Source organism: Zalophus californianus, chromosome 3 (genome assembly GCF_009762305.2).
Source record: "Zalophus californianus isolate mZalCal1 chromosome 3, mZalCal1.pri.v2, whole genome shotgun sequence".
NCBI lineage: Eukaryota > Metazoa > Chordata > Mammalia > Carnivora > Otariidae > Zalophus > Zalophus californianus.
In genome coordinates, this window is record NC_045597.1 from 181,603,335 (window position 1) to 181,626,251 (window position 22,917).

Here is a 22,917-nt window from a genome sequence, read left to right on the forward strand (position 1 = left end):
GGGTGCCGTATCCCCTCATGGACTTGGCTCACCTTCACGGGCTTGGCATCTTCTTCATCAGAATTTTTGAATTCAATGCACACGGTTATATTTCGAGCCTGGAATTATAGAGAGGGGAAAATGGAAATTGTAATTTCCTGTTAAATAACACCAAAAAAAACCAACAATCTTAGTGTCTAAAATAAGTAGCTTCTAATTAAATCTGAAAAATGTAGAATACCCAACATTTTCTTGTGACATTATCCATAGTGCTCAGAAATAGCAGAAGGACTTGGAGATATTTAAAAGGGAAGAAAAAACTCACATCAAAAGGAAGCAGATATGCTATTTTCAGAGTATCTTAAGAAACTACAAAAAAAGAATTCTAGAACAAAATAATTTAGGGCTGACTTTAGAAAGGATTATTAATATTTTATAAACTGTGCATCCTTAAACACTTTTAAGGTGAAACTCATCACTGCCCCTTATTAAGCACATTCTGCAAATGGATTTTTATTCCAAACTGTTGACCTGTGATAATTTGTATTTGAACTTTCAAGAATCCATCTTAACATGATCTCAGGAGGGTGCAAGAGAGAGCACAACATTTCAGAAACATACCATACCTTGTTGAAACATTTCTGGCTATCATACTTGAGGTGCCTGGGGTAAATGTAAATTTGATTTTTGTATACTCTATAAGGACGGCAGTACTTTGTTGAGTCATAAATAAATTCTTCCACCTCGACTGTGGGTTCTGGTTGAGCCATCACATCAAAAGGCTTGACAGGGATAAAGGACGATGTTACACAGTCTTTAAAAATCAGAAACAAGACTTTGTCATTTAATGTGATTGTTTAAGGTGAACAATACTTAACAATTTTAAAGTGAATCCACTTGAAATAGAAACTCTGTATTTGCAAAGGAATTTATGTTAAATTATGGAAGCATGAAAAATTTGTAGGAGGTAGGGATGATAGATAATCAAGCCATTTAATATCAAAATTGATGTCTCAAAAAACTGGTAAATCTTTTGGGATGGATTTATAACTATTTTATTTTTGCATTAAGCTTCATATGAAAACTAAATTTTAACTGATGATTCTCTGAGCACACTAACCACGTATTATAAGATAAGGATTAATTCATTGGCCTTTACCTAACATTATAAAAAATAATACAGATATTGACAGAACAAACTTTGTCCAATGGGTCTATTATGGATAGTACCTAATGGATTGATAGTAAGTTTTCCCCTTGGAATGATTTCACAATACAGGCCTGCAGCACCCCCCTGCATTATTTGATATAATTTATTCTATTTTTCCTCTCCAGTTTTTATAATCTTGAAAAATCTAGTCTTGTAGGAACAGCCTAAGGAAAATAAAAAAGACAATTTGAAGTTTATAAATCAAAAACTTCTGTCACTAAATAGCTTGGGGGCTGATGTTGTGGTCATTGGAAGACAGCAAGGCCTTCTACTTTCCTTTACCCCATCTGGAATTTTCCTGTGTTCAGATAAGCAAAATGGTTAGCTAAAGATGCTTGGGAATCAGATTACAGATTTTTTCCCCCCAAAATCAATTATATATTTTTATTATATGTTCAAATTTCTCTAATGTCCTATAGTCATTTCAAAGAGAATATTTATCTTTCTCTTTCGTTATTTTTCTTTTCTGTAGATAATAAAAGACAGATACATATCACAAATCAGGTAGAGGAAATGGCTTAGTTTATTCTCTGCTTTTCTACACCAATCAATAGAAAAGTGATTTCGAACCATGCGTAGGTTAAAATGCTCATTTTATTTCATGTTAAAATGATTTGTAGAAAAATTATAAGAATGAAAAACTTAATAGTGCTAATGGTAATTCAAATATCCCTGTGGTAATAATCTTCTCTGTCTCTCTGTAGTTCATTTTAGGATGCCTTTATTCATTCTTTGCATCACTGAGAAGTCACTAAAAGGCAGAATCAGAAGTAACAAAACAAAAGAAACCAATCTCGTCACTTATGAAATAAATTCTGAAATTCTTATTATGAGTTAATAAAGTCTCCTTCTAAAATTCAAATTTTCACTGACATAAATAGGACTTTAAAAAAGATACATGCTCCCTGTGTAATAACAGAGTCTAAAAATATTCCAGCGATAATTACAATGTGGCCACTTGGGTGGCTACCCACACATAGTGTTTAGAGCAACCCTGTGGCACACAGTATGGGGGAACCAGCCCAGTATTTTGAGTCAGATGAACTGGATAGAATATAAATTCTCCCATTATGATTACTGACATTCTGAAACTGACATTCCTCATTTACAAACCTTCAGGGTTTTGAGGATTAAATGACGTATTTAATACCTTGCTGGCTGCATGGTGCATACCAGATACATATTAGTTTACACTGAAAATGGTTCCTGTCCTATCATACTGATAGTCTGTCTTAATGGAGAAACAAGAAGCCCCAAATTTCTATAAGATAATGAATTCCATTTATCCCAAAATTTGAGAAAAAACTCACAAAGTATTGTAACTAACCAACTATCCAACCAACCAACGGATCAACCAACCAACCAACCATCCAACCAAAAGACCACTAACTATTCAGAACTCTACAAGCAAACCATGACATCATCATCATACTTGGATGCTCCAACGGAATGTTGTCAACAGCAATATCCAGGCTTCCAGGGATGGTCTGTGTTTTGCTTACTCTGTCAGCCCTGTGAAAGTAGGGAACAGAAACACACACACACGCGCACGCGCGGCGCGCGCACACACACACACACACACACACACCACACACTGAATTATTCTAGTTGTCCAGAAAATGAGTCAACTGTAATTCTGAGCCTTGATAAGAGTAAACAGTACAACCCTAAACAACTTTGTGAATGATTTCATTTAGCTGGTTTTATATTGAAAACTAAAATTTATGTAATATTGCCAATAAAAACAGAAATCAGTGAGGGGTCAAGTTACAGATATTCTGAAGAACGTTTTAGGTTTATTTGCACCTTATTTCAGGTAACATTATATAAATGGCCAAACAAGCACAAGAGTAAATACAGTAATAGATCATTTGTTGTTAATAAAAAGTTCTAGTATTTGAACTGGTTTAAGTGATTTGCTTTCCTGAAAACTCTTAAGAAGTCTTGAGGACAAGGCTGGTCGTTGCTACAGTTGCTAAGTGGACAGTCTGCTGGTTCCCTCTTCACCAACAATCAAGGGACAAGGAGCCTTCTCCTGACTGTTCTTCTGCCATTCCCCTGCTTCGTGAATGGTGAGCAGACACCCTCTCACTACGTATCCCTGTCGCCACATTCACTCCAGTTCTCTCCCTCTCTACCCAAACCTTCTGACCTACTGTCCTTTTGCAGTAAGGTGAAAGTTCCTTGAAACTGGTAACAATTTCAAGTGTTATCCCTTCTAGGAGACCTAACAGGTAGAATAATTACAGTGGTGGGTCCAACCCAGCTCTTCCCAGTGTGTGAGAGCTGACTGTTAAATTTCAATCCTGTGGGGTGTGAGGGGAGTAAAAGTTTAAGGTAAATTGCTTATCACGGGAGATCTTATCATCACCAGATGTTGAATGCGTGGTGATACATTAGAAAACGCTGTGGCTTTTTTATAAAGTTTTTCTTCCTTTAACTTTCATTGTCTTTTCCAAAATGAATTTGAACTACAGAAATAGTATGAATTATTGTATTCACAGCCATGAATTGCTCTGTGGAATCTCAAAACATAGTTCTAAAATTCCTTAACACACCTCCTATTTAGAGGTGTCTATATCTCCTTTCTTTGAATCTAGGCTGTGTGACAGCTTGACAGTATATTACAGCAGAAATGCCACCGGGACAGTTTCAGGGCCCTGGTCTTAAGAAACTGGTAGGGATCATTTTCTGTCCCTTGGGACACCTACTTTTCGAACCCAGCTATCCTTCCGTGAGGAAGCCATAGTATTTGATGGAGAGGCTCCTGTGGAGGAGAACCAAGGTCTCTAGTCCACAGCTCCAGCTGAGCTCCCAATCAACAGCCCATGTCAACTTGCCAGTCATTGAATGAGCTGTCTTGAACGTGGATCCTCTGTCTCCAGTTGACCTCTGCCAGCTGATGCCATGTGCAGGAGAGATAAGCTCTCCTTACCTAACCATGTTTAAATTATGGACTCTGGAAAGTAAGTGATGTTGTTCTTTTAAGCCACTGAGTTTTGGGTGATCTGTTACATGGCAGTAATAGTTAACTGACATGGTTTCACACTCCTTCCATATAATTCTAGCAACTTTACTTTTGTTGTGTCATTCAGGCACATTTGAGTTCATATGTAAAGCATCTACTTTCCAGAAGAGTTTGGACATTCAAGAATCAGGTAATCAAATACTGTTTATGCAGAGTTAATAAATAGATAGCAGCAATGTAGGTGATTCATGTTAATTTCAAGAGTATCCAAAAACCCTACCTTCTGTAATCTGACACTAGTTTTAGCAGGTCCTCTGTTGAAATCTTGCTACTTTCTTGTCTATACAACGGTGAAAATCGTGAGTCTCTGTCCACATTTCCCTGGTTGTCCTTAAATACTGATCTGAAAGAAAATGATATTTGTTCAGGGTTGGCAGGTGAAAATTGTTTACCAAGTTGTATTTTTAAGGTGACCAATGATTCAATTTTCCCATTTGGAATGGAAGACACTCCAGGAACTAATGAAATAAAAAGGACAAGAAAACTTCTTAGACAAAAGTTTCATTTAAACACTATCTTTGTTATCTTTAATCTTTATTTTCAATTCAATATCTATAGGGACAGCAGTCCACTTATATTACAACTACATTTATTTATGACCTTAGTAACATATCAAACCTTGGAGTATTAGGAGAGGAATAAGAACAGGTTAGACCTTTTTTCATTATTTTCTGGGCAAGCCAGGGCCACCTCAGTTTGGGTGTGCCATCAGAATTTACAAATAGTGGAAAAGGGATAAGGTTGTGTGTGTGGGGGTCTAGAGGGCCAGACTCCTGAAACACTTTCTTAAATTTTAGGACAGAGACAAAGATCAAATGAAGAACACTTGAGTCAGAATTTTGTATTAAATTAATTAATGCCATTTATGTTTTTCCTTGGTCCATTTAATTGGAACTAGATAGATTTAGTTAGAACACACAAATTGTTTTTGTCCAAATAGTATAGTAATGTCAGACAATACAAGGAAGTATACATAGCAAGCTAAGGTTAGTGTTTCTTCCCCATAACTGATCATATTCCATGCCTATCAAAAAAATTAGACCTGTGTGTAATTAATTTTCATTAATGTTAGAGAATGCTGAAATTTTATTTCTTCGAACTTAAGGAACTTGACTAGACTATTTCATTACTCTTTAAATTAACCATAGATTTCAATACACAGGCTGAAGTGGACATTTAGATAGATATCTGATCGAAGAGCTTTAGTGTCAAATAATACAGAAAATGAGCCAGAATGATATTTTTAGACTGCTTCAATCTTTCTGCTCATTTTTCTCTGTTAAATTGTCAGGGAAGGGGAAAAAGTTTCCGTATCAAATAACACTGGGGAAGCAGAATGAAAATACTTAACTCGAAGATAATTTTTATTTAAATATTATACAGGGCTTCTGTGTGCAGGACATGTTAAAACCAACACGATGTATTTACAACGCAGGAGGAGGTTGAACTGAGCTTGAGTAGTGTGTGTGCGTGTGTATGTGTGTGTGTGTGTGTGTGTGTGTGTGTGTGTTTTAATTAACCAGTCACTATAAATGTATCAATAGATGAGAGTTGTATAACTCTGCTTTTAGCCACAGCTCTGTCCTAGAAAGAGCTCACTTACATTGGACACATTGTAAAGAGAATGAAGAGCACAGCACCGTGGAGAAATACTGCTCACAGAGCCATATACACTGGCCTTGCTCAATAAATATGCTCACTGGCAAGAGAACAGAGAACTGATTCATTTACACAGATGGCTTCAGGATGGCTGGGATGTTGTGCTTCGTTCCAGCTGCCACAGTTGGGCAATGATAGTATATAGGGTGAGGGTCTCAAAACCATGACATTTGGGGTATGACTGAAGAAAACGCATGGTTTAGTCTGAAGGAAAAGCAGCTTAGGTATCCCCAAGAGCCTCGTTCTTAAGCAGCATGAATAGCTGTGACCCGTAGAAAGAATACGGCAAGGGGCGCCTGGGTGGCTCAGTCGTTAAGCATCTGCCTTCGGCTTAGGTCATGATCTCAGAGTCCTGGGATTGAGCCTCGCATCGGGCTCCCTGCTCAGCGGGAAGCCTGCTTCTCCCTCTCCCCCTCCCCCTGTTGTGTTCCCTCTCTCGCTGTGTGTCTCTCTCTCTGTCAAATAAATAAAATCTTAAAAAAAAAGAAAGAACACAGCATATTTTTTTGTGGTTAATGCAAGATAAAACATAAAAGTAATTGTTGCACTGTATGCCTTCTCTAAATATATAGATATAAGAATGAAATTGTTCTTTAGTTTTGTTCAGTTTTAAAGAAAATCCAGGGTTGTGCACTGTCCATTCAGAATGTCGTGTAAGAGGGATTAAAAAAAAATCAGTCCTGGTGTGGATTTAGGCACATATGACTGTGCGGGCAATATGCATGGAAAGAGTTTCCTTTAACAAGACACATTGGTAAGGGTCGACTTTCTCCCAAATCAAAGAGTGTAAAATACCCATTGTAGCCATCTGAATATGTTCTCTTTACTTCCTCCAAGAATAACCTTTTCTTTTTAAACTGTAAAACGCAGGAAAGCTGGTGCCAAAAATAAGAAAACACACCAAATTCATTTCAGAAAAAATGTTCACAGTGATGAACATCTGTGCATGCAGCAGTGGGTGGGATGGGTTGGATCTGGGTAAAAATATGGTCATAAGCTAAATTGTCTATTCTACGCTTTTTAGTGGCAGTTGAATTTTAAGGGCCGAAATGTTTTAGGGTACACTCAAAGCTATATTATTAGGCAAACTGCAATCTAGAAAATATAGTAGGAAAAAACCTGGCCAGACAACCGGCATATCTAATAAAGGACTGAAATATGTCAGCAAGCTAGTTTATATCAAAACGGCTTGAGGGACCAGAGCCCTCCTCTGATTCAGTCGCCATTCATTTGAAGCAATTTCCACATTGTGAAGAGGAAATTAAAATCTTCTTTGGCTGGATCTTTTACTTATTTTTTGTGATTAGTGTTTCAAGCGGTTTGACATGAAATCTTTAGAACTGTCTGCTAACCATTTTTTCTCAGATTGTCAAGAGGTTTATGTATATGCAAGCCGTATGTTTATATACACAAATTGGTGGTGTCTCCTGTTTCCCAATCTACAACCAAACCACTCATCAGGCATTAATGTAGCATGACTTGTGATTTTGTTGGCTTTCCTGTCCTAGACATAATTACTCTGATAGCCAGTAATATTGTCCAGTCTCCCTTGAAACGTCATCTGTCATTCTTTCAGCATATTTTACTAGACAACTTCACAGTACAGTTGTTACTTCTCCTTACAGCTCAGGTAAGGGGGTAATTCTTTCCCTTCTTTTCCCCACATTATTCTTCACTGCCCCAAATTTACCGGGAAAGGGGATCTTGCCGAAAATATTATCTCCAAAGGTAACTTAATAATAATCATATAAGAATAGTGACTTCTAACCATGGCTGTATTTTATTGGGTACATATCTGTACTCATTAATCCCTGCAACAATAAATTAGGTATTATCAGTCCTCTTTTGTACATTTGAAGAAAAAAAACAACTGAGGTAATAAGGGCAGACTATGAGTACTTGTTTAAGTTCACTTGGCTACTAAGTAGAATTGAGATTTCAAAACCAGCTCTGGCTCTCAAATGCCTGCTTCTAAAACCTCACAAGAGTTCTGGATCCTGTAAGAGAAAATATGTTCACCATTGTAATTATGCTATATTTCACTCTTGCCAAGGGATACCTTGCCTCTACATGCCCCAACGGGTTTTCTTGGGGGAACTGAGAATACCTATCAATATGAGAAAACTTGACCAGCAAAGTAGAACTAGTTATCTTTTCTCTGGAAGCTTATGAGAAATAAAAACAATGAAATTCAACATAAGGGGTTCAGTATAGTCAAATACTATCTGTTCCATGCATTAGATGTGGGCATTAGCTGTCCCTGCAGGGAGAGAGACACAAGAGAGACAGAGAGTTATGGTTGATCTAGTTTAGGCCAAGTACGTTTGTATCTGAGATTGCACCCATTGCCCACGAGGTGGGTGCAGTTAGCTTCGTTCTGTGGATGGACCCTGAGACCAGAGAGAAAACTTGCCTTAAGTTACCATTCATAACTAGTGGCCTGATTTGGACCATGTCTGTCCAACTCCTGGGTCTGGTCTCTTTCTCCCTTATAACAGGGCTGCCTTAGGGCAAACTCATTCCTGGAACGTCTGCTCACGTTTCCCCCTTTCCCTTCCCATGCCACCTGTCCCCAACCTCAAGGAACAACCTCAAAATGATAACAAATATTGGTGGATTCACTCTGGTTATGCTCATCCTTGGGTATTGGAGAACTAAAAATGGCAAAAGTAACAAATTCTGTCTTCTCTCTGGATTTTAAAGTTACTGCCACTGGGACAATGTTACCAACACTCAAACGAATACTTACGAGGCTGTCTTACTTTGTAGCACTAACTTTTTAAAGTTCTTTTGGTTTATATGTTGCTGCTCTTTCTTCCTTATGTCTGTGCCAGGCTTTTCCTCTTTTTAAATCTTATTTTATTTAGACTCAGTTAATTAATATATAGTGTGTCATTAGTTTCAGAAGTAGAGTTCAGTAATTCTTCAGTTGCATATAACACCCAGTGTGCATTACATCATGTGCCCTCCTTACTGTTCATCACCCAGTTATCCCAACCCCCCACCTCCCTCCCTTCCCCCAATCTCAGTCTGTTTCCTATAGTCCAAGAGGTCTCTTATGGTTTGTTTCCCTCGTCTGATTTCATCTTATTTTATTTTTCCCTCCCTTCCCCTATGGATCCTCTGTTTGGTACTATGCTAAGCGAAATAAGTCAATCAGAGAAAGACAATTATCATACGATTTCACTCATATGTGGAATCCTCTTTTAAGAAATTCCCACAGACAAAAGGAGGCAAAGAGATTGAGAAGGACAATAGGAATTGATCTTTAACCATTTCCAAAAAGCAATGTCTTGCTCTTTATGCAGGGGTTATATGTCCAGGAGGATGATTCTACCCTCAGTGTCCATATAACTCAGCATTCCTAACAGAGAGTGAACTGGTACTGATATTTTAGCTATGCTAATCAGTAGCGAAATCAAAGAGAGTTTAGATGATCAAATTGATGGTTTCATCTGGACATCCATATATAGGCCTGTGCCCTGCACATAGAAGAAAATATGCAGCTGCATAAGAAATCACAGTGCTTCCATCTGAATTTTATGCACGCCAAACTCTCAGGGACTGATATAAGGGTTAAGCATTTATTGAACCAAATATGCATAATAAACAAGTTATGACTTCGATTCTACCAAGAAACCAGAGCGTATCTGGTCATGCACACACATGCACTCAAGTCATAGCTTCAATCTATGATAAGCTGTCTTGCTAAAGAGTCTTGTAAGACACATGTTTCTGGGGAGCACTGAGTGTTAAGAAGATGACCACAGTAATATTCTTCTAGCTGTTGATATATTAAAAATACTGGGGGTTGCCTGCATGGCTCAGTTGGTTAAGACTCTGCCTCTTGATTTCGGCTCAGGTCATGATCTCAGGGTCATAAGGTTGAGCCCCATGTCCGGCTCTGCCCTCAGCGAGGAGTCTACTTCTCTCTCTCTCTCTCTCTCCCTTGGCCCCTCCCCCCCTGCTTGTATACAGGTAACAAAGAGATGTTCAAACTGAAGCTTCCAATGCAAATTATAAATTCACTACTCTTCTGTTGATTGTAGTTGTCAACCTACCTTACCCGCCCAAGCAAAGGGCATGCGGTATTTTCCCAACTTGCTGAAGAACTGCCTGTTGGATTTTAGTATCTTTTGTGCATACTGAGGGGAAAAAACACATAAAAATAATGTTTAGAACACCTCTTTATAAATTGTCCAAGTAAAAGGCTAATACAAACTTTTCCAGATTATCTTACATTGAAACTCTCAAAATTCTGCCTCACTGGCCTGCAAATTCTGTCTGGTAAAAAGCCAAATGCTATTCTCTGTGTTGGATCTACTGTATTGTGTTCTGGAATTTTCACCCTGGCAAATTTTCAAATATAGAAAATACCTTTGTCTTCTAATGCTAACTACCCCCCCCCTTTTTTTCAGACTTGAAAGACCTTAAAACATTGAATGGAAAATGTTTTCAAATTTGCACTCACAGACTGTCTTATATTTTTATTCATGATGGCAGGGGTTGCAAACTTGTTCTGCAGAGGGTCACACAGTAAATACACTGGGCTTTGGTGGACCACATGGTCTATGTCGCAGCTTCTCAACTCTGCCTCTCTAGCAGGAAAGTGGCCATAGACAATCCATAAATGAATGAGTGTGACTGTGTAAATAAAACTTTATTCACAGAAACAAGTACCAGGTGGATCGGGCTCACATGTTGTAGTTTGCCAAACCCTGAATCTCATAAATATGCTTAACACTGCACTACATGGTTACACAAGCTCAAATTCAATGGTTAGGCATTCTTTCCCCAATGTATTTCTTTTGTGTGAAAAATACAGACTTTTTAATATTTACCTTTCTATTAAACAGTAACATTTGATTATTAAGGAAAATATGGTTATAGAAAAAAGGAAGAGGGGCGCCTGGGTTGTTCAGTCCAGTATAAACCCTCCGACTCCTGATTTTGGCTCAGGTCATGATCTCAGGATAGTGAGATCAAGGCCCAACATCAGGCTCCACGCTCAGTGGGAGTCTGTTGAAGATTCCCTCTCTCCCCCTCCCACTCCTCCCACCTCATGTGCCCTCTCTCTCTCTAAAAAAGTAAAATAAAATAGGGTTTAAAAAAAAGAAAAAAATTTCCCGTAGTCCCACCATTCAAAGAAATTTCAGTATTTCCTCTTTCTTCACTTAGGTGTTAGAACAATTTTATATAAAATTAATCTTTCTTACTTTTTCACTTAGTTCATCATCAGTAAACTATGTATTCACTTGTTTTAAGTCAGATTAATACCTAACTTTTCATTATTGCTAACACTTGATCCTTGGAGTTAAAGCTTTGCCTATATTCAACTGATTTCTACTAATAGATTATCAGGAAGTCAGTCAGAAACATAAACTAAGAATATATACTTTCAAATTTCCTGATTGATATTCATTTCACTAAAAAGTGATTATTTCAAGACCTCCATTGTACTAAGCTGATAATTCATCAAGGCAGGGTGATTTATATCTTGAAAGCAATTGAAATTATTTATGGGAAAAGATTATGCATTACCTTGTTGGAGTCCGGATTCTTAATATAAGGGTTCAGCACCACTTGCAATGTTCCCCATCAGTACTTTTTCGATTTTGGCCACCAAAACAATTTCAGAATGCGGATTGCTTACAGAAAAATATAGCCTATGTACAAAGAAAACAGCTAATAAGTATCTAAGGAAGCATATTGAAGACATTTACAAAATTCCATTTTTTTTAAGGGACTGCTTTAAGGGAATTTTTTATTTCAGAAACTGATGTCATCTTTTGGTGAGAACAACGAAACGAGCAATTTTTGGTGTCATCACAAGTAAACAAAAGTGCAACCTGCTTTGGGAAATTTTAGCCATTCCTCTGGAAATCCTTTGACGTGAGGTTCTTCTGATTGTCTGGGAGTGACAGTGTCATGTTTCCATTTTCCAACGCCCCGGAAGCCCCTGACAGCATTTGCCTGACAGGCAGTGTGATTTAGATCCACGTGGAAATCGGCAGAAATCTTCCTGCTGTCTCTGAGGTCATAAAGTGCCACACTCACAAAAAAGGGCTCAATCTGCAAGAAAAAGAAAGAACCATTTGTTCTGAATAAAATCATTACACCTGCAGTTTACCCTTAGTATGTTTTTTTTAGGAAAACAATAGATAAACAACTACTATTTATATATAATATTTTTAATATCAATAATATATATCAAGTGGTAAGTGATCAGCAGTTTTGGAGAAATATTCGGGAAATTACCCCTATGTCTTGATACTCACCAAACCCGACCTACACTCTGTAACTCCCACTGGAATCAACCACCACTATGATGGCTACTAAGGGTGGTTTTCTAGTTCCATCATTCTTTCTACATTTATTCATTGACATTCTACGTAATGCTGTAATGATGAGCTTTCCCTTCTTATTTATTTATTTATACAAGTATAGATTCATGGATTACTACTATTTTATTCAACATATTTCAGTCTCTTACTATCATTATTTTATAGTGATGCTCACATTGTTCCAGTTTGGCTAGTGGTAGCTCTTTTGTCTCTTTGGTAGATCCCCATAATTTTGGGGGACACCTCTTTACTTAACAAGACGTTCTAGGCTCATCTTATACTTTCAATGCTTCAGTCATTTCTCCATATAGCCCTGCTTCCTTTCTGTGAGGGTGACATTTAGAAACGAAGAGCTCGGTGCTCATTATGCTCATTGTTACTGGGACACACCTACACACGTACACACACATACATACGCACACACATGCACACGCATGTGTCCATACATGTAACATTCACATCTACAGTGATTTCTTTATCTCTATCTGTACATGAATATGTATGTATGTATTTATTTATTTTTTAAAAAAGATTTTATTTATTTATTTGACAGAGAGAGACACAGCAAGAGAGGGAACACAAGCAGGGGGAGTGGAAGAGGGGAGAAGCAGGTTTTCCGCTGAGCAGGGAGTCTGATGCTGACTCGATCCCAGGACTCTGGGATCATGACCTGAGCCAAAGGCAGATGCTTAACGACTGAGCCACCCAGGGCATCGCCTGGGTTGACTTTTAAAGAAGCAAAACTTAGATAAAGATGCGGTTAGAAGGGGCATCTATGGTCGGTTGAGGTGACATGTACAAAGCCATAAAGTCATGAAAGGAACATAAAGAACACTGAAGGATGCATTTGTGGGAGATGCATTGAGGGACATTAAGGAGGTACAACCAAGGAGCGCAGAGTCCACTGGGTGTCCTGGTGCTTGGAGAAAAGTGTTCCCAGAGGCACAGATGCATAAAAGAAAAGTCTAGGTTTGGGGTATGTAACAAATTAAGGGGATGTCAATGACACTCACTGATATAACACGATAAAGATACAGAGGTGAGTTCTGGATGGTACATGCAGAGTCATCTATAGGACATTCCAATCACAGTTGGAGATACGAGTTTTGAGCTCAGTGAAGGAAGGTGGGCTGGGGAGGTTTATATGTGGGCTCCTGTCTAAACCATGAAATAAAGAGAAGAGAATCAGAATGGCATCCTGGGAAATATCAGCATGCAAAGGATTGAGATGGAGAAAGAAAAGCAGTTTATAAAGGAGACTGGAGAGTGGAGAGAGATTTAAAGAAAGCACATGACAATTTTCATGCAGCCAGAATATCATAGAAACCGAAGAAAGAGTCAAGAAAGAAGGAATTTTCAACAAGAAAACCATCAAATGCAACAGAAATTAAATAAAACAAGGACTGAGATAAATAAATATATGCACATGTAATTGCATACATATTATACATATGTACATATATACACATATAATTATAACCACGAAAATAGACGTAATTACATATAATTACCTATAGGCTTCTAAAAATGGAATATGCTTACAAAAAACATTTTTACTTTTGTTTATGCTACTTAATTTTGAATAGATGCCTACCAGCATGTGTTCTGTGGACAAGCAGGTTATATACAAAAATCACATTATGTTCATCATTGTACAGACTCACTCATGCTGGGGATTGTACTGAATGTTTAATAGGTATCTCATGTTTTGAAACATAGTAATATGGCTAGTTTATAACAAGGTTATTAGTGTAATTCCTTAATAATAACAGTACTTGTCAGCTCCTTTACTGTTAGAAACAAAACTACACATATAAAATGAAATTCAATACATTATTAAAAAAATAAGACAATTAAAAAGTGAAAGTTTTATATTTTACCAACTTAATTTAGTTTAGAAAAACTTTTGGTTTGTAGTAGTGGTTGTCTGCCAAGAGTTGAAAATGCAAAAATTACATGAAAATAACTGAGGTAGGAGCTCAAAACACATTGAAGGTCAAAGGAAAAAAATCCTATTATTTTTCGTGAATTGGGGCATTTTGATTTTCATTCTGCTTGGTGAATGGAAATAAATTACCATACTTTGATAATCCATCAGAAATTAAAGCTCATATGGTGATTCATTTATTTCTTCCAATCCACCTTTTCAACTTAAATGTCAAATCTTACTTTTTGAATCACTGGTTTTTCAATAAGGATTTGTTTAATCAGGCACTTGAAAGCCTAACAAATTAAGTCATAGGCTTCTTATGTTTAGAATTCTGTATTTTCTTAAAAGAATCAAGAACATAAGATTTTAAAGCAGCTCTGCTGTGAAGCCGGTTTATTTGTTCAGATTTTTGGAATCAATTGCTATTTTCAAAGAAATATTTTATACTAGAAAACCATCAACTTGAATTTGGTTTTCAATGGACTGACTAAAAGATTATATGCTGTCAAATATTGTTTCCTCATCACGGAAAAGTTCTTTGAAGAAGTCGTTTTAGAAGCTCATTCATTAAATACAGGAGAGGGTTCTTCAGCAACCTGGGGAAATATTTCGATTAACTTAAAAATATGCCCACAGAATTAAAAAGGATGAGTTTAAAAACAGCTACATTAACAAAAGAGTGTCACTGAATAATATACAGAAGTTTTTAAAGACAATGCCATTACATAAAAAATTATTGTGGAGTTTAGGTGAAGTTATTTTATTAGTTTTTTGTATTATTGTTTATAAGCACAATGAAATTATTTTTACCAAGTAATTTTCTATTTTTTAAAACATTTGTATCAACTTTAAAATAAATTAAAAACAACATGGGCATTTAAAGCACCTCAAATCAACTTGTCCCTCTGGATTTACAGACATAAAAGGGCATACTGATGCTGGGTTCTGAACTTGGGCATGTTCTCGTGCTTGGCGAGACTGGCCCAAACACAAATATTAAACTTCTGAATATGAGTTTTAGTACAAAGAAAGGAATCCATGTGGAAGGAGTCATTTGCCCGGCACTGGAAAGAAAAGCCCATTATCTTCGAGTTTCAGTTACTAAATTGGACTTTTTAATCACACTTAAGGTTGTGCCTAGTCAAAAAAAATTATTTTTATTTAATAAGATGGTTAAATGCAGGTAGGATTTGGGTTACATTTTCCTGATATTTCCAAGTAGTTTCAGGAAGCAAGTTTCTAGTTTTTCTGTTTTTTCAACTTTAATCCTGAATGAAAGTATGTTCTGATCGCTCCTCCTAACCCTTTCGCTCCAGTGGAAATTTCTCCTGCTGTAGTCCCCCGGCATCCTCCACGTGGCCATAGCTGCTGGGCTCTTCTCTGGCTTGCTGCCTCTCTCAGCATCTCAGCCTATTCCACACAGGTGATGCTTTCTCTCATGGCATTAGGACCCACTCTTTTCTTGTTTATCTCTATTTCAATGGCCATTCCTTCTTAGACCTCTTTGGTTACTCCTCTAGTGATCTGTTAAATATTTGTTTTCTGGAGCTTTTTCTATGCATACAGAAATTCCCAAATATGTCCCTCCAGGTCACCATCTGGCCCAAACTTCTAAGTTTATGTCTCATTCATGGCCACCCCCTCGAATTCTAGACTTGTATTTGAATCTGCCCAATGGACATCTCTGTTTGGATATCTACTAGGCCTATCCAGCTTAACATACCCATAATGGAATTCTTGGCCAATATCCCCCAAATCTGCTCTTCATCTAGTCTTGTCCTCTTAGTAAATGGCACCATCATGCATAGAAGTGTTCAAAGCAAAAGCTGGAGACTCATCTTTGAAATATTCCTTCCCCTTATCCTGTATAGCCAATGGATCAGAGAAACCTGTCCATTCAATTTACCCAAGATCAGTCAAATGCATCCATTTCTCTCCTTCTTCCTTGGCAGTCCTAGTCTAAACCATGCAATGAACTCTGGTGGTAGCCTCTTACCTACTCTCCCTGGTCAACTCTTGTTTCCTCCAATCCATTTTTTTTTTTTCCTGATGGGATCTTTAAAAAACAGAAACCGAACCACACCATTTGAAAGTGTTTTAAATCACTCTAGCCTCCACTCAGGATAAATCCAGACTCTTCACTGCAGCCTGCACCTAACACGATCATACTTTGTAGTTCCTCCCATCTCGTTTTCGTCTGCTCTTCCCCTCAGAGCCTGCTTCCTCTTCCTCGAACTTGCCAAGCCTTAGTTGTTTTTGAGGTATTCCCACTTTCTCTCTCTTCTCTTTCTTCTCTCACCCTTTTGGTCTCTGTAAACTGTCACCTCCTGAGAGAGGCCTCCTATGAGCACCCCACCCCGAAGAACCTGTCTCCTAGTTGCTCTGTATCACATCTGTCATACTGATTCATTTTAAAGAACTGTGAACCTAGGGGCGCCTGGGTGGCTCAGTTGGTTAAGCGACTGCCTTCGGCTCAGGTCATGATCCCGGAGTCCCGGGATCGAGTCCCGCATCGGGCTCCCTGCTCAGCAGTGAGTCTGCTTCTCCCTCTGACCCTCCCCCCCTCTCATGTGCTTTTTCTGTCTCATTCTCTCTCTCCTCTCTCTCAAATAAATAAATAAAATCTTTAAAAAAAGAAAGAACTGTGAACCTAGCATGATTATTGTGTTAATTTACGTGTCTTTTTTTTTTTTTTTAAATGTACTGTTTGTTCTTTCCAAAGAGAATCAATCTTTAAGAGGGCAGGGGCCTTGTTATCATGTTCCCCGCTGTTCCCCCAATACCTAGAACAAGTCTGGCTCCCAGGGGGCGCACTGATTAAGAACTGGCTGAGAAATGAATAAACGTGACCTCCAATGCAATCACATTTACTCACACACCTAGTGCACCATTACAGTTATAAAATAGGAGAAAGTTTAATTCTGGGGGAAGATTCTTACGGGTGACACCTTTTGATTTTAGCTTACTTGTCAGCAAGATTCTCATAAGCAACACTGAAAATACCAATACGTTGGCTACATGGTATTCAAAATTTCAAAGCCATTTCCCACATATTGAAATAACAGTTAATATGTAATCACTGCTTCCTGCGCACCAAGCATTATCTAAGTTCTTTCCATATGTTACTTCATTTAATCCTCCCAACAAGCATTTGAAATGGTTATTGCTATTATTATCCTGTTTACAGAAGAGGAGGGTGAGGGCAAGCCACTTGCCCAGCATGGCAGAACTCATCGGGGAGGAAGGTCAGGTATTCTGACCCAAGAGAGGCACAGGTCCCTTGGTTCTCTCTCCTCACTAAATCTGAGGGTCCATAGCATGTACCATCATCCTGCTATCACGGGGGAGGAAGGAGCCTTAGAGGATCGGTGGTTGCCTACAGACAAGGGCAGCAGGTATGAAAAATCTGCTGGCAAGATTTTAAATCACAAGAAGGATGGACCTTGCCATCCTTCTTGCCAGCCACTCATTGTCACAACGAAAAAGTCTCCCATGTCATAGAGAGTGTGCGGGATTGCGTGTGCTCAGTCTGTAGAGAAAACTTATTACTGTTCTGTCTTCTAAAGCTTACTAAAAACAAATGTGGCTTATATCATGGATCTAGAAATAAGTTTTCTTCCTTAAGGTGAAAGATGACAATTAAGAGATGATTTATGAAAAGTTAGAGTGGAATGCATTACAAAATAATGAAAGGGAACGTGGCAATAAATAACACTGATTTTTCCTGATGGTCAGATTATGTGTGATTTTTATTTTCTTCTTCTTTTGAAAGACTTATTTATTTGAGAGAGAGAGAGGAAGGAGAGAGAGAGAGTGTGCATGCCCGAGTGGGGGGAGGGGCAGAGGGAGAAAGAGAGATTCCCCAGAAGACCCCATGCTGAGTGTGGAGCCTGATGCGGGGCTCAATCTCATGACCCTGAGATCATGACGGAGTTGAAACCAAGGTTCGGACATTTAACTGCCTGCGAGCCACCCAGGTGCCCCTATTTTCTTCTTTATAGTTCAACTTTTGATAATTTTTATGCTCATAAAAATGCCCCTTCCAAGATCCAGCTATGACTGGTATAGAACTGTCCCTGGACTCTTACAAACTCTCAAGACAGCTCACTTAGTAGGAAAAGGAATCTTGTGTTGATTTAATGAGCACTGTGGTGGTTCCCAAATATCAGTGAAGCACCTTTTTTTCCCTCCCATTTCCATGTACCACCTTACTATTACTTAATACTTATCTAATATTACTTTACTTGATTCACTATGTAGCCTGGTCTTAAGCAGTATTAGCTATGAAATCACAGAGTTGACTTGCTTACTTAAACTATTCTCTAATATACATTCAAATAAACTTATAATACTAAAATGAGAAGCTTGATTTAAAAGCCATCTCAATACCAAAAAGATATAAACAGTATCTTTAGGAAAACTGTGATGAATCACTGTGTGATTTAATGGAAAGGACCCCAAAATACAGTCCCTTTGATGATGCTTCTTCAAGGTAAGAGGAAAGTTTTATGGCAATATATTCACAATTCCACTTCAGAACTTGTGCACTTTTGTAACGTGGAAAATGCTGTCATTCGCACTCCCTCGGAGGCTAGAGGGTGTGAACTCAGCGCTGGAATTATCAGCAATAGAAAAGATTCTGGCCAGAGGGGGGTGTGAAGTTGGCTGATGCGTATAGGATGTAACAGAGGAAAACTTACGTTCGTTATCGGATCATTCTCATTTCCTTAACACATCCCTGAAGATTTAAGTTGAGAGATTTACAAATGATCATGATTCTCTTGGCAGCTTTTTCTTCAAACGGTTTGATCACAGAGTCGGGTTCTAAAAGGTCCTTTTCTGAAGTTTCAAGGTCTAAAAAAAATGTTGAAAGTCTTTCTCAACAAATACCCATTATAAAAAAAAGGAATTCTAAATCATAAGCCACAATTGTGTGGATCAAGTTCACGTCTGCTTAGAAAGAATTCCGACTTACATCTATATCTGGATCCAGCGAGAACAGATTTAGCCTCTCCATATTTCGAGTTGTTTTGACAGTCTCTTCAGTTTCTGTGAGGTACTAGAGAGAAAACTGTGTTAGCTCTTAGTAGCTAAGTATCCAGGTACTTACAGCCCAACCCCATCCACGTGGCCCAGAAGTTGCTCCTTAGTATTTATCACTGTTTTAATATCCTCCATTAACACACAGCAATTCTTATCAAAACATGCTTTTATTTTTAAGTCTTGTTTATCTTAGCCTAAATCTTAAAATACAGTATTTCCATCTTTTCTATGAAAGCAGTAACTAATAAGTAATTCAAATTTATTTGCATAGAAAAATGTCAGGTATTACTTTTTGCGAAGTCTGGGTGTAGGCTGTTCTCTGAAGACTCTGTGTCCTCTGGTGTGCATTCACAAGTTATATGAATTATCCAGCGTATCTGGAAAGATACACCAAGTGAGGTTACTAAGTAATGCTTATGAATCACACATTTCTCTTAGGCTATGACATATCAAAACTGGATTCGGGGTGGATATTGATGAGCAGATGCCTTCATTGTACCCTGGTTCTAGGACTCCATATTGTTGCAAGATCTGGGCTGGAAATCAGACCTCCTGATTGTCATTTTGGGATTCTTTCCATGACACCGTCCTGAGCCCATAAAAACTCTTGACCCTGCTAATACTACCTTTATACTGGGGTTGTCATGACTTACTTCATCAATGCGACTAAAGTTTTCTTATGTGTGTATGTATTTTTGATAATTCTCTCAGACCATCAATTTCAAACCTGCATTCTAGCTTCAGTTAGTTAAACTCTTTAAAAATTCTATAAATATTAATGTTCTCGTTGATCATTATTAAGTAAATCATGAGTGTAAAACACCTACTGTGGTTTATAGCAGTTGCGTTAAAGTCAACGCAGTTTTTTCCTCATGACCACATGCCTCTTTCTTGATAGCATATGATTATTCAGACTACTAGAATTTAGAGACTCTGGTTTCGGACGTCCATGGTGCTGGGCAAAAGGTCTTAAAATAGTTTTCTTTGGGAGGAATGACCAACTCTGAAGGTTGTATTTGTCTTTCACATGTCACATGTCTATGACATGGTTATAGACCTGTTTTTCTACCTTTCTCATCACCTGTCCTTTCCTCCCTCTTGCTCTTCTCTTTGCCTAGAATGAATTTAGAATCCTAAGAGGTAATAAGGATGGGGAAAAACAAATATTTTTTTATCTTATAAAGATCTTGAATATTGTGCAAATTTATGGAACTTTCACATATAAGCTGATCTCAGTATGGCCAAAAGGCGTACATGACAGATTGTCTTCCTTTCTTTTCTTTCTTTTTTTTTTTTGCAGGTATCTTTCAACTAAAGGAAGTAATGCATGTTTGTCTTATATTTAATATTATCTTAATTAATTAAATTAAATGAAAGGCTATGAAAAGCAACTACCCATCTAAGGTAACCTCCCTCACACCTGGGTACAATTTTAATACTGCTGACAAATGACTTCCATCCTCAAATCATTGCCAGTAAACTCAAAATCATACCTATGTGTGGTGACCTTCACTATTCAGTGAAAGTCAGATTTAAGCAAATGCTCAGGGATGGATGAGCCAGACCCGACAACTACCACAGTTACTAACAGTTTAAATCAATCCACTGCACAGATCACACTTTGCAAAGGAAGGGAAGTTGGTGCATGTGCTCTCACCTGCCCAGATCTGCAAGCTCCGTGCTCCTCCTCCCCTGGAGGGCCCTCGGGACTGATTTGCAGGATACGGTTGAGGGTGTGGATCCATTCATCCATATCTGACTCTGTTTCAGCCGCCAGCACAAAATAAGTTAGGTCATTCATTTTCAATTCAAAGGCATATTTTCTTAGTCTGTTATTCTGTGGTATAAAAAAGAAAGAAAGAAAGAGAAGAAAAGAAAGAAAGAAAGAGAGAAAAGAAAGAAGAAAGAAAGAAAAGAAAGAAAGAAAAGAAAAAGAAAGAAAGAAAGAGAAAGAAAAGAAAGAAAAGAAAGAAAGAAAAAGAAAGAAAGAAGAAGAAGAAAGAAAGAAAGAAAGAAAGAAAGAAAGAAAAGAAAGAAAAAAAGGAAGAAAGAAAGAAAGAAAAGAAAGAAAGAAAGAAAGAAAGAAAGAAAGAAAGAAAGAAAGAAAGAAAAAGAAAAAAGAAAGAAAGAAAAAACATCAGACAATAAGTCTTAGAGAGCAAGAGACATTTTTTATGGGGTCGCCCTTCCAAAGTGTTTCCATACGGGAGAGTAACATAAAGATCAAGAGAAAAATTTGGATGGGTATGAATTGTTTTATTTGGTTTCTTTCAAGGCTTTTTGTATGAATAGATATTTTATTTAGGTTTTTGTTGATTGGATGAGCATGGTGGCTCAAAAACTTCTTCTTCAGGTACCTGTGGGAATATACTCTAAACTTCTTTAGATAGTTGATTTGAGTGGCTACCTTCACTTTCTCATCCTGTGTTCTGTCCACTATTCATTCCAGTTGGGCTTCTGGCCCCATCACACCCCAGGGCAGCACTTGTCATGGTCACCAACAAACTCTATGCTGCTGTATTATCCAAGGACATTTCCTTCTTTGTATCTTCCTTGACTTTTCAGTAGAATTAACATGGTGGCCACTTCCTCCTCTTGAAATCTGTCTGTGTCTGATTTCCATTACCACACTCAATTCTGGATTTCTTTCTTCTTCACTCGCCACCACTTTTCAATCATCTCTACTGGCTCTTCCTTATCTTGGTGACATCTAATGCTAACCTAATGCTATCTGAGGCTCTGCCTCAGATTCCTTTCTCTCTCATCTGCTCCAATGGCTTTAAAGGACATGGCATCACATGGCAGGGCACCCCATTCCTTTCTGTGGCTTTGGCTTTTCCACCAACCTCCAGATTTTTCTCTAACCTCACATCTCTACTTTGCCTTTGTGATGAACCCATGAGGCTTTGCTCTCGTTCGTGAATGTGCTCCCATCACAAGCTGTGTTCCTGCCACAAGCCTGAAGCAGCCCCTCCCACAAAGCATGTGCTTGCACACAATCAGCACCATGTTTGCCCTTCATCTACTTGGGGGACTCATAGTCACTCTTCAGATCTCAATTGAAGTTATACTTGCTCAGTTCCTCAGTTAAGACAAGGTTCTTGTCTTCCAGGGCACTTACCGCAATTTGGAATTATATACTTATTCATTTTCATTTCTTTGCTTTGACCAACATGTATCTCTCCCTCATGGCTGCCTCTAGGAAGACCAGGCCAGTTCTTCTCACCATTATGCCCTGCACTGTCTCGCAGAAGGGCTCAGGACCAGTGGGTTCAAAACAGTCACCTTTTATAAGGGAATAGGTTCAGTTCCTATTCTTAGGGAACTGATGTTTGTAGGGAACAGTGAATGAACAAAAGATTGAAGGAATAAAAAAAACTACTAGAAAACAGATTTTGTGCTGTGCAGAGTGAAAAAGGGCTCAGAGGCTGAGTAGCTACATCAGACTGGTCTTCCATGGAAGGGGCATCCAAGTTGAAATCTGTCAAATGAACAAACTGTTCCAATATGGGAGAAACCCACTGAGAGTGGAGGGAATACAAGGGAAAATTATTAGGGCACTTTTATATTCCATCTCTAATTCACTCTCAGGTAATTCTGATACAAGTAATCGACTCTTACCCATACTGCTAGGAAGCCATTGGGCACCCACAATTATAACTGAGTGAAGCCTATGTACTTACGATAACCAAGTAAAATACAAATAGGAGAACTGTAAGATGAG

The 22,917-nt window shown here is 38.1% G+C and overlaps 1 protein-coding gene across 1 annotated transcript in view; it reads right to left on the reverse strand.

Moving 5' to 3' along the window:
• Positions 1-22,917, reverse strand: part of DOCK10 (dedicator of cytokinesis 10) — a 263,739-nt gene that overhangs the window by 81,614 nt on the left and 159,208 nt on the right. Inside the window, 18 exon segments of the mRNA XM_035726538.1 lie at positions 33-98; positions 606-793; positions 2,622-2,701; positions 4,438-4,555; positions 9,934-10,021; positions 11,418-11,447; positions 11,449-11,561; positions 11,726-11,806; positions 11,809-11,854; positions 11,856-11,948; positions 18,851-18,876; positions 18,879-18,986; positions 18,989-19,004; positions 19,126-19,232; positions 19,483-19,552; positions 19,554-19,596; positions 20,851-20,889; positions 20,891-21,030. Coding sequence (XP_035582431.1) covers positions 33-98; positions 606-793; positions 2,622-2,701; positions 4,438-4,555; positions 9,934-10,021; positions 11,418-11,447; positions 11,449-11,561; positions 11,726-11,806; positions 11,809-11,854; positions 11,856-11,948; positions 18,851-18,876; positions 18,879-18,986; positions 18,989-19,004; positions 19,126-19,232; positions 19,483-19,552; positions 19,554-19,596; positions 20,851-20,889; positions 20,891-21,030 — 1,452 coding nt within the window.